Source organism: Haliotis rubra, unplaced genomic scaffold (genome assembly GCF_003918875.1).
Source record: "Haliotis rubra isolate DU_JTF1 unplaced genomic scaffold, ASM391887v1 Scf478, whole genome shotgun sequence".
NCBI classification, from domain to species: Eukaryota; Metazoa; Mollusca; class Gastropoda; order Lepetellida; family Haliotidae; genus Haliotis; species Haliotis rubra.
The window spans coordinates 501,698-516,631 of NW_025767166.1; the positions used below are offsets into that span (position 1 = coordinate 501,698).

The 14,934-nt window shown below is 38.6% G+C and overlaps 1 protein-coding gene across 3 annotated transcripts in view; it reads right to left on the reverse strand.

Moving 5' to 3' along the window:
- The window catches only part of LOC124290932 (E3 ubiquitin-protein ligase CBL-B-like), a 63,135-nt gene extending 52,241 nt beyond the window's left edge, over positions 1 to 10,894 (reverse strand). For all 3 annotated transcript variants that reach the window (XM_046727780.1, XM_046727779.1, XM_046727778.1), the window contains exon 1: positions 10,328 to 10,894. In XM_046727780.1, the coding sequence (XP_046583736.1) occupies positions 10,328 to 10,869 (542 nt within the window). In that variant the 5' untranslated portion in view covers positions 10,870 to 10,894. The remainder of the gene's footprint in view (positions 1 to 10,327) is intronic.
- Between the last annotated feature and the right edge of the window lie 4,040 nt (positions 10,895 to 14,934).

The window sequence follows — 14,934 nt, forward strand, 5'->3', positions numbered from 1 at the left end:
ACATTTTTTATATTTGGCCTTACAATAACTTATCCTACACATGTATAAGTTACGTCTCAACATAAATTCTAACCAGGATCTTTATGGGTACAAGTTACCATATGTTTATTACACAGGCTGCCATCCTACAACTGTGGGCAATCTGGTCTCATATCAAACAATAGTTCCAGTGGTCACATTCTAGATATCACTGACACAATCTCTAATACTTTAATTAAACAGTCCAAAAAATGTTGTTTCAAGTTTGATCAAGGCTGTTAATGGCGCATGGTATGATATGGCCTCCTCAACATCACAGGGGCTACTTGAGTTTGAGCTAGGTCCACTCTGTCTCGTGCTGTGTCAAAGTGTAAACCACTAGCCCCACCACTTGTGCTCCATGCCGAGCTTCCTGTCTCTGTGACGACAGCTGACCTATCACATAATGGCTGGTAATGGCTCATTTCCTCCACAGAGAAACAGGCCACAATTACAACCACCAAATTTATGTGTGTTCATCAAAAGTGTCGGACGTAGTTTCAAATTGAAAATGTGTTGAGTACAGTATAGCTCAGAAGTTTCATGGGAATCAGAAAAGCGGGGTATGAGAGAGTGTTGGTTGAAGTAGTCCCAGTCAGTTCACTTGTAAGACATGACGCTGGCTCAACACCACTGATACAGAGTGACCAGCTTGCTGTTCCCTGTCCAGATTTTGCTGTGACACTGCTAAACGCTCTGTGACACTGCAAAATGTTCTGTAACACTGCTAAATGCCCTGTAACACTGCTAAATGTTCTGTAACACTGCTAAATGTTCTGTAACACTGCTAAATGTTCTGTAACACTGCTAAATGCTGTGGCACTGCTAAATGCTCTGTGACACTGCAAAATGTTCTGTAACACTGCTAAATGCTGCGACACTGCAAAAGGCTCTGTGACACTGCTAAACGCTCTGTGGCACTGCTAAATGCTTTGTGATACTGCTAAATGCTCTGTAACACTGCTAAATGCTCTGCAACACTGCTAAACACTCTGTAACACTGCTAAATGCTCTGTGACACTGCAAAAGGCTCTGTAACACTGCTAAACACTCTGTGACACTGGTAAATGCTCTGTGACACTGCAAAAGGCTCTGTAACACTGCTAAATGCTCTGTGACGCTGCCAAAATCTCCAGACTGGGCAATAATCTCTCATACACTGCCATAAGCTCTAGTAAGACACTGCAAAATACTGTGACAGACCAGTTATCAAATCAAATCTGACATCAAATAGGGGCAAACCACCTAATAACCTTCTGACATAAAACTAGAAGTAAGGACCATCCATGACCATCTGACATCAAACAACGGACCATCTAATAACCTTAAAATTGACATCCAATAACATATCAACACCCAAATAAACAATTGTCACACACGAACCTGAGAACTAGACACCTAATAACTAGTAATTGAGCATTTGGGTCAATCGATCAATCATGTTTGTGCCAGCAATGATCTATGAGCTCGGCAGACAAATCAATATTCATAAAAAAATGAAACATCAAATCAAACTTTGGAAGTATGTTTCTTATTGTTATGTTTGTTAAATCAAGACATAAACAACATGCAATGTAAACAACATACACCTGTGCATGTCTCAACAGGAGTGAGTGAGTTTCGTTTTACGCCGCACTCAGTAATATTCCAGCTATATGGCATCAGTCTGTAAATAATCGAGTCTGGACCAGACAATCCAGTGATCAACAGCATGAGCATCGATCTGCATAATTGGGAACCGAAGACATGTGTCAACCAAGTCAGCGAGTCTGACCACCGGATCACGTTAGTCGCCTCTTACGACAAGCATGGATTACTGAACATCAATTCTAACCCGGATCTTTATGGGTCGTCTCAACAGCAAGGATCTTCGATTGTATTAGTGAACAGTACCTGTTTCATTTGTTCAATGTTATGATTGTGTCTCGTTATTGCCGACAAAGAGTTCTGTGGTGGGCTTTATGATTATGATAGCTTATTGATAATCAACAGTAGTAATACATCAAGACACAAACAACATACAATGTAAACAACATACGCCTGTGCGTGTCTCAACAGGAGTGAGTGAGTTTAGTTTTACGCCGCGATAATCAGCATTACTAATAACCTACAGACACCTGGTCAACAACTGACCACTATACTCTAGCACCGCTTTGTGGGATACTCTATTGTCATTGGTTAATAGATTTATAGACAAACATGTCAAAAGAATCAGAGATGGGAATATTTCATCTGTTTCATGTAAAGCCTCACATTTGGCTTCAAACAACATTTACAAGTCGAGTTATATGCGCCAAACGCTTGAAGAAAGCAGAGATGAGCTTGAAATAAAAATAGATCCATCACATGATACAGATTCCAAAACAAAGTTACAGGATGAATTAAAAGAAGCAAATAGAGAATTAGAGACTATTAATAAAAAAGAAACAGCAGGGATACTACTACGATCTAAAGCTTAATGGAAAGAAGAAGGAGAAAAACCGACAAAATATTTTCTGTCTCTAGAAAATCGAAACTTTTTAAACAAAGCAATATATAAACTTGAAAACAATCAAAAGGAAACCCTAACCAAAAAAGAAGATCTTATAACTGAAACTAAATCGTTTTACCAAACCTATACACGAAAAAACCATGCGAAGAAGGACAATTAAGATATGAAGAAGTATTAAACAGTCTTAAAAAAATGAAAAATGAAAGAAGTCCTGGCTCATCGGTTTCACTGTTGAATTCTTCAAAAAAAATTGGTCCAATATTCACGAGTATCTTATAAGATCATTAAATTTAGCTTACGAGAAAGGAGAATTGTCTTTGACTCAAAAGCAAGGCAATATAACCTGTTTTCCCCAAACAGGTAAATCCAAACATTTACTTCAGAATTGGAGACCCATTTCATTGCTGAATGTAGCGTATATAATCGGATCATCAACCATTGCAAACAGAATAAAAACAGTCCTACCCTCTATAATAAATGAGGATCAAAAAGGGTTTATGTCAAAAAGATATATTGGTGAGTGTAATCGCCTAATATATGACATAATTGACTATACTGAATATATGAATATACCAGGAATTCTACTTCTTATTGACTTTGAAATGGCATTCGATTCTGTTGACTGGCATTTCATACAAAAAGTTCTTCTATTCTTTAACTTTGGACCATCGATTACAAGATGGATAAATAACATTCAATCATGTGTTGTTGTAAATGGTTTCCTTTCAAATTATTTCAATATCTCAAGAGGATGAAGACAAGGAGATCCCATCTCCCCTTATATTTTTATACTGTGCGCAGAAATTTTGGCAACAATGATTAGAAATAATAATAAAATAAAAGGAATACAAATTGGAGATACAGAATATCTAATTTCCCAATACGCTGATGCTTCGTTGATACTAGATGGCACTGAAAAATGTTTACAGGCGACATTAGAAATTCTTAGTAAATATGCCTCATTTTCAGGCTTAAAAATAAATGTAAGCAAAACACAGGTATTATGGATAGGCTCAGAAAAAAACTCTAAAAGAAAATTTTGCAGAAACTGGAATTTAGACTGGAAGAGTGACTCGTTTACACTATTAGGAATTGTATTTACTGACAACATCGCAGAAATGGTTGAATGCAACTATAAAGATAAACATAAGACTCTCAAAATATCAATGAATCAATGGCTAGCAAGAGATCTAACTCCCTTAGGTAGAAATACCATATTGAAAAGTTTACTTTTACCGCAACTTAATAATTTATTTGTAACTCTACCCAACCCAAATGATCAAATGATTAAGGAAATTGAGCAGCTCTGCTAAAAATTTATATGGAAAAACAAACCAGACAAAGTCAGTCGAGAAACTATCACAAAGAATTATGAATAAGGAGGAATACGAGCCCCAGAGATAAAAAATCTTATTCAATCACAAAAAATATCATGGATTAAAACACTCACGAACTCAGATTCAAAGGTAAGGAAATTGCTACAAACGAAGACACATTGGGACATCGACAGCTTTATACAAACATGCCAAACACACATACTTGAATCAGTAATAACACAAGAAAGAAATAATTTTTCGAAAGACACTTTGAAATCATGGGGTAAATTCGTAACCAGAAAAGCAGAAAAAGCAAAAAATGCATGTGATATTTTATCCCAACCCTTATGGTTAAATGACAATATTAAAATAGATGGAAAACAAATCCATTATAAACATTATTCAAGCAAAGGGATTACTTATATAAACGACATGTTTGACGCCCAAGGTAACTTTTTAACAGTGGAACAATTAAAAAAATCATTTGGGTGCAAAACTAACTTCCTAGAGCGTCAAGGAATAGTGGAATCAATTAAATACTACTGCAAATCCATAAACATCCATATTGAAGAGAAAATCCAAGCTCCGATCTTGCCATATCTTTTACGAAATATAGTAGGAAACCCAAAAGGATGTAGAGATATCTGACATACTCATAAATGGTAAATCTAGAAAACCTTTAACATATCGAAACAAGTGGCAAAAAGAACTTAATGAGTCTATTGACGATAATATATGGGAAACGATAGAAAAACAACCTTTAAATCGTATAATAGTGTAAAACACTCGTGGTTTCAATACAGCATACTGCATAGGTTTCTGCCAACAAATGATTTGCTAACAAAAAATGAAATATAAAGATTCCAACACATGTACATTTTGTAAATCCGAGAAAGAATCAATTCTACATCTATTTTGTGACTGTAAAGTCATAAAAACTATTTGGAAGAAAATAGAAGAATGGATATTCGAAAAAACAGGGTCAAATATTATCTTTTCAAAGAAAAATATTATTCTAGGATATTGTGAAAAGAGAAACCATGCTCTGAATTTGATAATAACAGTAGTGAAATATAATATATACAAAATGAAACAAAGAGATAAAACACCAAATTTGAACTACACTATAGAAGACGTAAAGACAACATATTATGCTGAACGTTTTAATGCCTATTCAAATTGCAAATATGACAACTTCACAAAATTTTGGTCACTATGTCACAACCTGTTCTGTTAACCTAGCGCTATATATATGTACTGCTATCATATTTTCAAGTACCTATTCATTTCCACCTGAATGCACATTTGCCTGTAAATCGACTTTGTATATATTTGCGAATCGTGTTTATACCAACCCGTTATGTAATGAACTGTATGACCTGAATGTATGGAGAATCAAAAATAAAAAATTATAAAAAAACAAAACATTTACAAGTCTTATTTCACAAGCTAAAGGAGCACAAAAAAGAAAACGAAACCTTTATCTCCTCATGGATATCTAATAACACATGAGATTGCCTAAAAAAAATAATAACATATTGACACCTTGTAAGATATGGACCCATAATCTGTTGTTAACATCATTAACATATTCACCAACTAATGTCCACACCATGATTCAACAACACCTAATATGTCCACACCATGATTCAACGACACCTAATATGTCCACACCATGATTCAACGACACCTAATATGTCCACACCATGATTCAACAACACCTAATATGTCCACACCATGATTCAACAACACCTAATATGTCCACACCATGATTCAACAACACCTAATATGTCCACACCATGATTCAACAACACCTAATATGTCCACACCATGATTCAACAACACCTAATATGTCCACACCATGATTCAACAACACCTAATATGTCCACACCATGATTCAACTACACCTAATATGTCCACACCATGTTTCAACAACACCTAATATGTCCACACCATGATTCAACAAACACCTAATATGTCCACACCATGATTCAACAACACCTAATATGTCCACACCATGATTCAACAACACCTAATATGTCCACCATGATTCAACAACACCTAATATGTCCACACCATGATTCAACAACACCTAATATGTCCACACCATGATTCAACAACACCTAATATGTCCACACCATGATTCAACAACACCTAATATGTCCACACCATGATTCAACAACACCTAATATGTCCACACCATGATTCAACAACACCTAATATGTCCACACCATGATTCAACAACACCTAATATGTCCACACCATGATTCAACTACACCTAATATGTCCACACCATGATTCAACTACACCTACACCATGATTCAACACACCATGATTCAATTCAACACCTAATATGTCCACACCATGATTCAACAACACCTAATATGTCCACACCATGATTCAACAACACCTAATATGTCCACACCATGATTCAACAACACCTAATATGTCCACACCATGATTCAACAACACCTAATATGTCCACACCATGATTCAACACACCTAATATGTCCACACCATGATTCAACAACACCTAATGATTCAACTACACCTAATATGTCCACACCATGATTCAACAACACCTAATATGTCCACACCATGATTCAACTACACCTAATATGTCCACACCATGATTCAACTACACCTAATATGTCCACACCATGATTCAACAACACCTAATATGTCCACACCATGATTCAACTACACCTAATATGTCCACACCATGATTCAACAACACCTAATATGTCCACACCATGATTCAACTACACCTAATATGTCCACACCATGATTCAACAACACCTAATATGTCCACACCATGATGATTCAACAAAACCGTATGCTATGCTGTAAGGACTAACGACAGGAATGTGTGTTGGGCAAACAGCGACTGAAACAGTGTTACAAAGTCACAATTAGAACTATACCACAGGAGAACACCTAACATCACAGATGGAGGAAGCAGACCTCCTGTAACAGCAGAACTGTGTACTTCTGGGACACTGCAATGTCTGCTTGAGTGAACAACTTATATTGTACAGTTCTCCCCAGGTAATATACATCAGGCACAATGACCGCCTCCGTGGTGTAGTGGTAAGAGCGTCCGCCCGGAGAGCGGAAGGTTGAGGGTTCGATCCCCGACCGCGTCATACCAAAAGACGTTAAAATATGGTACTTGTTGGTCCTTGCTTGGCGTTCGACATTTATGGGTACAACAAGGAATGGTCGGCTCAGAGTCAGTATAATGTGTCTGAGTGGGGTATTCATGCTTCACTGCGGCATGGTATCTCTGTGGGCTAGCACTATAAAACCAGCTTAAGTCTGGGCTAGTACAAGCAGCCGCACATACACATACACAAGCATGCACGTCGTCATATGAGCGAAATATTCTCAAGCACGACGTAAAACCCAATTTCACCTCACCTCACATCAGGCACAATGAGAGAGATAGCACATTGGTTGATACAAGCTGTTAACACCTGGTGATCTGCAGCATTCATCTGTTAATAACAACTGAGTGAGTGAGTGAGTGAGTGACATTTTATACTGCTTTTATCAATATTTAAGTAACGTCACGCAGGGGACACCAGAAATGGGCTTCACACCTTGTACCCTCATTGGGAATCAAACCTGGATCTTCAGTGTGACCAGTGAACACTTTAACCATTAGGCTACCCCACCCAAGTAACATATAATGATGTCATGGCTCACAGTGCACTGCCTCCAAATGACGCAAGGAGTGACTATTCAGTCTATGCAGTGTTTACAACCTTGCCTGATATTTCAGTCAAGACTAGCACGCCTCAGTGCTTTCATTCAGAAGGGATCTTCAAAGGGATCATCGAGGACACCGTCAAGACATGTCTCCAACACTTGATTGTTCATCATATAATAAAAACTGTTATTGATGTGATAAACTGATAGATTGGAATATTAGATTCACAATAAGCCAATTTGGTAAGCTGTAAGTTGTAACTAAATGCAATGCCTATTTGTCAAATATTTCTGACCAATCAATGTCCTTATAATAGATTCTTCTACTTCAATTCAATAACTGAGGTGAAGATCTGATCATGAGGACCCCCTCAACACGACAGTGCGCCAAGTCAACGTTCTAATCAGCCAATCAGCATTAAGGCTTCTAATTTCTCTACATGAATTAGTGAAGTACTTAAGCCAGTATCCAATATCTGCAAAGTGTATTTATTATATCTTAAATGAAAGAAACTAAACTGAATTTTTCCAAATCGTTCACACATATCCTCACTCTAGGGCAATAATGATAATAACAATATGATTGCTCTCTATATACGTACCTCGCCATGTGCACAGGCGAATATTCAGTATATTTATATTGTATTGGTGTTTGACCTAATACAAATCTTGTCTTGTCTAGTCTATCTAGAAACTAAAATGGTAATTTCCGAAAGAGGACAGCATAGCAGCACTATTACAGTGCTGTGGATATTTCATACATCCTGTTCCTGTTTTAGCACTGTGTCATATATGCCTAAAAAGGGAGCACCATTGAAGGAATATTGCTATGTGGCATATGAACAAATCGTCATAACAGCGCGCCTAAATAAGATTCTAAGAATCATTTTCAGAAGTTTAGTATTTTCATTATCTAATGAAGTACTACAAGCTGAGCATACACGACTGATCAGGTTTTTAATAGACCGAGGCTTCAGACAAGAGACTAAAGCTACAGACTGCCATAACAGCTGTCAGAAAAAAAATATGATTTGTTTATTCACACTTTTTAACAAGAGAGAAAAATTGAAGCATTCCAAATGACAAAATACTTCTTATTAAAATATAGCATGCTGAAGGAAGTGTTGGTATAGCATGAAGTCAAGGACCACTATCATAACTCTCATGCTATTGTTAACAGTTACGATTCAGGTTTCTTGGTTAAAATACATGTACTGTGCCTAGTGTTGGCTATCGATATTGATCACAGAGACTCCTAATTGTCAACTATTACATTGATCGACTATCAGTACACATCACAGATGTCACTTTAAGCAAAATTGAAAAGTCCATAAAAATAATATTTCACATCACTGTTGAGTGGTGACAGATATGCATGGATTACCTCGAGAACCCAATTCAAAGACGCCCATGAATATAGACTCAAGTTTGCTCATTGTGTAACTTAAAATGTCTACCAAAACTTTATTTCAATACAAACACATTACTGATGACACAATTTTCATATCGATAATCGTTATAATTCGTTCCATCAACAATATTTCTGATAATTGATCTTTTTAAGGAAGTCCCAACTATGCCCGAAAATCTCCATAATCTCCTAATTCGGAACACTTCTGCAGTCATACACTATTAAATAGGTTATGTTTGTTTGTTTAACAGAACACTCAGCAATATTCCAGTGATATGGCAGAAGTCTGTAAAGGATCAAGTCTGGACCAGGCAATCCAGTGATCAACATCATGAGCATCGATCTACGCAACTGGAATATGACGATGTGTCAACCAAGTCACCAAGTCTGACAACTTGATTCCCTTTATCGCCTCTTGTGACAAGCATGGGTTGCAAAGGAGCAATTCTATCCTAGATATTCACAGGTCTATAATAAAGGTGTTTATGATGCTTGGGACGTGCTTAATCAAAATGACCTGATGCCAGGTGGTATAAAAATATGGCGGTTCTGGAGTCTTTTAATATTTCCTGGTGTACAGGGGGATGAAGACTTCTCACAGACATGCAGTTGTCATCACAAAAAAATACACAGTCAAAAAACAACACATTACTATGAGTTAAATCATGACAAAATGTCCATTCACTTCATGGTTGCTTTGAAGGTGTCACTTGCTGTAAACTGTTTGTGGATACTATAAATGTAGGTGAGTTGGCACGATCAGCCAATCATTTCACACACAATTTTGCTAATACTAATGTATACAACATTGAAATATGAATAAAATATATTCAAAACATGAAGGTATATATGCAAAGAAAACATTTTAAAAACAGAAACTGCACCAAGATGCCTACAGCCACCAATCTTTTTACCTGTACCTTTTTTAAATACACAGTGTACATTCTACACAAGGAAATAGATCTAAAATATTCATGAATAATTATTTCTATTTGTCAACTTATATATGTGATACATAACCTAATTGCCTCATGTATGTTTTACCTCATAGTGTTATATATTGTATCTGTTTCCTACTAACGTCAGTCACATGCAAAGTCATATTTTGAACCAGTGTGTTGCAAGACTCCACTTTGAGATCAGCTCTCAACACTAATTATCTCTGGCGACAGGCTTCAGCTCTCGCTTCACTGACTTCACAGCCTCATCCTAAGTGCGAGACACAGGAATCTACGCAAACTTTGGTATTTACTAAGTATTGTTTACTGTACAATTTGTCTGTGGTGTGTTTTGGAAACAATGGACAATGAGTTAATTAACTCTTTCAACGATAACACACAGGCCCAACAGGTGTTGTTGTGTGGCGTTATTTGTACTTACTTGTCACCGAATGACCGTCTCCACCAGTCTGCAGCATCACTTTTAGTAATCCTAAAGGTCTCCCCTGCATATGTTCCAGAAGGCGGGGGGTAGATCGCCTTTAATTCCGCAAGCATGTGCGAAAACACCAGTGACAGCTTTGTCAGGTTTCGTCGGAAGTGAGAATTCTCATCAAAGATTTTGTCCCTTCCTTCTCGAAATAGCTTGATAGTGTTTTTGCATTTGCTCATTAAATTTTCAATGAATATTCTGAAATATTCACACTCGTTGAGCGTTTGTAGTTTGTCGTCGTGCTTTGAGCAAATTAAACGCAAATGCTGATAGGTGTCGGGCAGAATATCCAGGATGAATGGAGGGCTGTTCCTTAAATTCATCCTCGAATGCTGACACAGTTTCACCACTTTGTCCATCATTTTCCATGATTTCTCGATTGTTCGTTTATCCACTACAACTAATTTTGGAGGGGCTAGAACTTCCTGAAGACGGCTAAACATGTTTCCAAAATTCTTGCCTTGATTTCGACTCCTACCACTCACCGCCATTTTGCCCTTCCTGGTCCAGCCCCGAGTCGACGAGATACGGCAGTCAACAGACGGACCGTAAGGATTGGGGATAACAAGTGTACGGTGATCTGCACGGGCCATATGAGCGCAATAGTTTCAAGTTCTGTTTTATATACGATATGATGTTCCGGATGCGTCACATTTATTGTTTGCGTTTGCACCACTACGTTCGTAAGAAAAGGTCAAACAAAATTTCTTTGCCCATTCTTTGTCTATCAACTATGCAGAAATTAGTCCAGCTCTGATGTCATTTGGCATCAAACGTGAATGTCTCAACAGAATGTTTTACTATTTTCATATTATTTATATCTAATTAATAGAATGAACAGACTAGCAAAGTAACATTTCGGACATATATTTCTCATGAATACAACTATTTTTTTATTCGGGTAGAATTTGGGGTCAGGTCTTGAAGGTCACTGCGACTTCTGCCAAGATTTAATATGTACAGTTGTATTCGTGAGAAATGTGACCGAAATGTTACCTTGTCTCATTTTTATGAGTGGTTCGTCAGTGAGGGTCTGACTGATTGTGAGTGAGCTAATTAATCTAACACAGTTATCAGGGTTACTATTATCGTTTACTGTTATCATTATCCAGTCATCAAATATTCACTGTTTTGTGGTAAAGGTACACTTGGGTGAGTGGGAACCAACATACATTTGGGTTTAACACTGCCTTGAACAGTTTCTACTTATTTCATAGCCTTCCAGCTTATAAAAATGTGCGATGAAGTCCGAATCGATTTCCGACTTTAACCATTTTGGTGAAGCCCTTTAGCCCGGACATGGTGCTGACAGACCTAGAAACATAGTCGGGGCGAACTGGGATTCGAACTCGTAATCATAATTTTTGTCAAGCCCAAGGACCACTACTCTGCATAGCAACTGAGCCATCCACATCCCATGTTGGTAGTCATCAGTATTGGGCCTCTCTATGTTGACTGCCCTCAGAGACCATATAATATAATAATCTATGGTCTCTATTGCATTTCATAACGTCATGATAGACCGGAGTAAAACTCAACAGACGTACAAAAGAAACTACACCACTGGTGCTTTGAGATTATTGTTGGCAACACGAACATGTTTGTGACTTGCAAGCAATTAAAACACCTTTCAAAGTATACTCATGGAAACGAATAAGGGAACACACGAAAGCACAAGTGTTCCTTGTGAAGAAACCTGGAAAAGAATAGAGGAACACTTGTACTTTCATGTGTTCCCTTATAAGTTTCCATGAGTATATTTACGTTGTTCTTTTGGAAACCATCTCAAAACACCAGGCGTATAGTTTCTTTTGTACGTCAGTGTAATTGCTGATCGCGGATCAGCCAGAAGGGCAATTACTCGTGCGGGCAGATCAGATGATTGCCAGGAAATTCGATCACTGACAAAGAAGAATGATAATGTGTGATCAGTTGTCGTTTCCTCTATATGTTGGTACCCCAATGTCTAAACAAACGGGGGCGGTGAGGTAGCCTAATGGTTAAAGCGTTCGCTCGTCACGCTGAAGACCCGGGTTCGATTCCCCACATGGGTACATTGTGTAAAACCCATTTCTGGTGTCCCCCGCCGTGATATTGCTGGAATATTGCTAAAGGCGGCGTAAAACCATGCTCACTCACTCCGTCACTTATAAAAAACGTATCAGTTGGAACAATGCTGACTGTTATCATTGTCCTGACTCTTCACACGCTGGCCTTGTGACGTCATATAACAATGCGCACATCCGAGGATTTAATAATGACTGTATATGACGTCGGTGTTATCACGCGTGTGCGTTTAGAAATGGTCAATATCCTGCATTGTTTTTTTGTCCTGCTAAATAAAATTGACCTCTGCTCCTTTAACATATCAGCTGATTATTGCCCTCCGTGCCCGGACACTACTTCCCGACGTCATCTTCCTTGCTGATTTATTAGTCATTAAACATTCTTCCTTGTTTGAACCCATACATGGCTGGTATAATGATAAAAAATTGTTTGTTTGTTGTTTAACGCCACACTCAGCAATATTCCAGTTATATGACGGTTGTCTGTAAATAATCGAGTCTAGACCAGACAGTCCAGTGATCAACATCATGAACATCGAAATAAACAGTTGGGATACGATGACGTGTATCAACCAAGTCAGCGAACCTGACCACCCAATACCGTTAATCGCCTCTTACGTCAAGCGTTGATTACGGAAGACCAATATATATAAAAGAATTCCATACTTCACACCGTACCCCGAAAGTGCGGGATGTGCTTATGCTATCGATCACTGGTTTGTCTTATCAGGACACGTATATTTATAGGCTGCCTTGAAATAGCTTGAATACTGCAAAAATGATTATAAAACAATTTGAAGAGTATTAGCCTATACAATGAGGGGATGGTTGATACCGAGATACCGTTATTAAGCCAATGGGCGTAATAACGAGTTTTGATATTCGAATTTAAAACCATAGGCTTAAATTTGAAATTACTTTTAGAGTGATCTCCCTTCCAAATGTTCAAAACACGTTTTTGATGGAATAACTTCGTCTATATTATGCCGTTAGTGCTGTAAGAGGGTTTCATATATATAAAACACATTGGTCTCAAAATACAGGTGACATTTTAGACACCCAGTGTGACAATTTAAATGCGTGTGATCGATACGTATGCAGTGGCTGTTGAAAGTAAGAACGTTATTGTTATACATGTTCCAGTGAACAATGCACATTGTGTAACGTCTTCATTCGCTGAGGCGGTACAATACAGGTGGAATTATTAACAAATAAACCCTAAAGATCTAAGCTGAAGAAGGAGAACAGGTTCCACTGAACTCCAGGCTGCGAGATGTTCTTCAGTGGCACTCAGGTCTTGTACTGCCAGATGAGGACCAGCTCCGGGATTCCAGTTCAGAAGATGATTGACAGATGAGGAGCAGCTCGAGGATTCCGGTTCAGAAGATGATTGGCAGACGAGGACCAGCTCGAGGATCCCAGTTCAGAAGATGATTGACAGATGAGGACCAGCTCGAGGATTCCAGTTCAGAAGATGATTGACAGACGAGGACCAGCTCGAGGATTCCAGTTTAGAAGATTATTGACAGACGAGGACCAGCTCGAGGATTCCAGTTCAGAAGATGATTGACAGACGAGGACCAGCTCGAGGATTCCAGTTTAGAAGATGATTGACAGACGAGGACCAGCTCGAGGATTCCAGTTTAGAAGATGATTGACAGATGAGGACCAGCTCGAGGATTCCAATTTAGAAGATGATTGACAGACGAGGACCAGCTCGAGGATTCCAGTTCAGAAGATGATTGACAGATGAGAACCAGCTCCAGGATTCCAGTTCAGAAGATGATTGACAGATGAGGACCAGCTCGAGGATTCCAGTTCAGAAGATGATTGACAGACGAGGACCAGCTCGAGGATTCCAGTTTAGAAGATGATTGACAGACGAGGACCAGCTCGAGGATTCCAGTTCAGAAGATGATTGACAGACGAGGACCAGCTCGAGGATTCCAGTTAGAAAATGATTGACAGATGAGGACCAACTCGAGGATTCCAGTTCAGAAGATGATTGACAGACGAGGACCAGCTCGAGGGTTCCAGTTCAGAAGATGATTGACAGACGAGGACCAGCTCGAGGATTCCAGTTTAGAAGATGATTGACAGACGACCAGCTCGAGGATTCCAGTTCAGAAGATGATTGACAGACGAGGACCAGCTCGAGGATTCCAGTTCAGAAGATGATTGACAGATGAGGACCAGCTCGAGGATTCCAGTTCAGAAGATGATTGACAGACGAGGACCAGCTCGAGGATTCCAGTTCAGAAGATGATTGACAGATGAGGACCAGCTCGAGGATTCCAGTTCAGAAGATGATTGACAGACGAGGACCAGCTCGAGGGTTCCAGTTCAGAAGATGATTGACAGACGAGGACCAGCTCGAGGGTTCCAGTTCAGAAGATGATTGACAGATGAGGACCAGCTCGAGGGTTCCAGTTCAGAAGATGATTGACAGATGAGGACCAGCTCGAGGTTTCCAGTTCAGAAGATGATTGA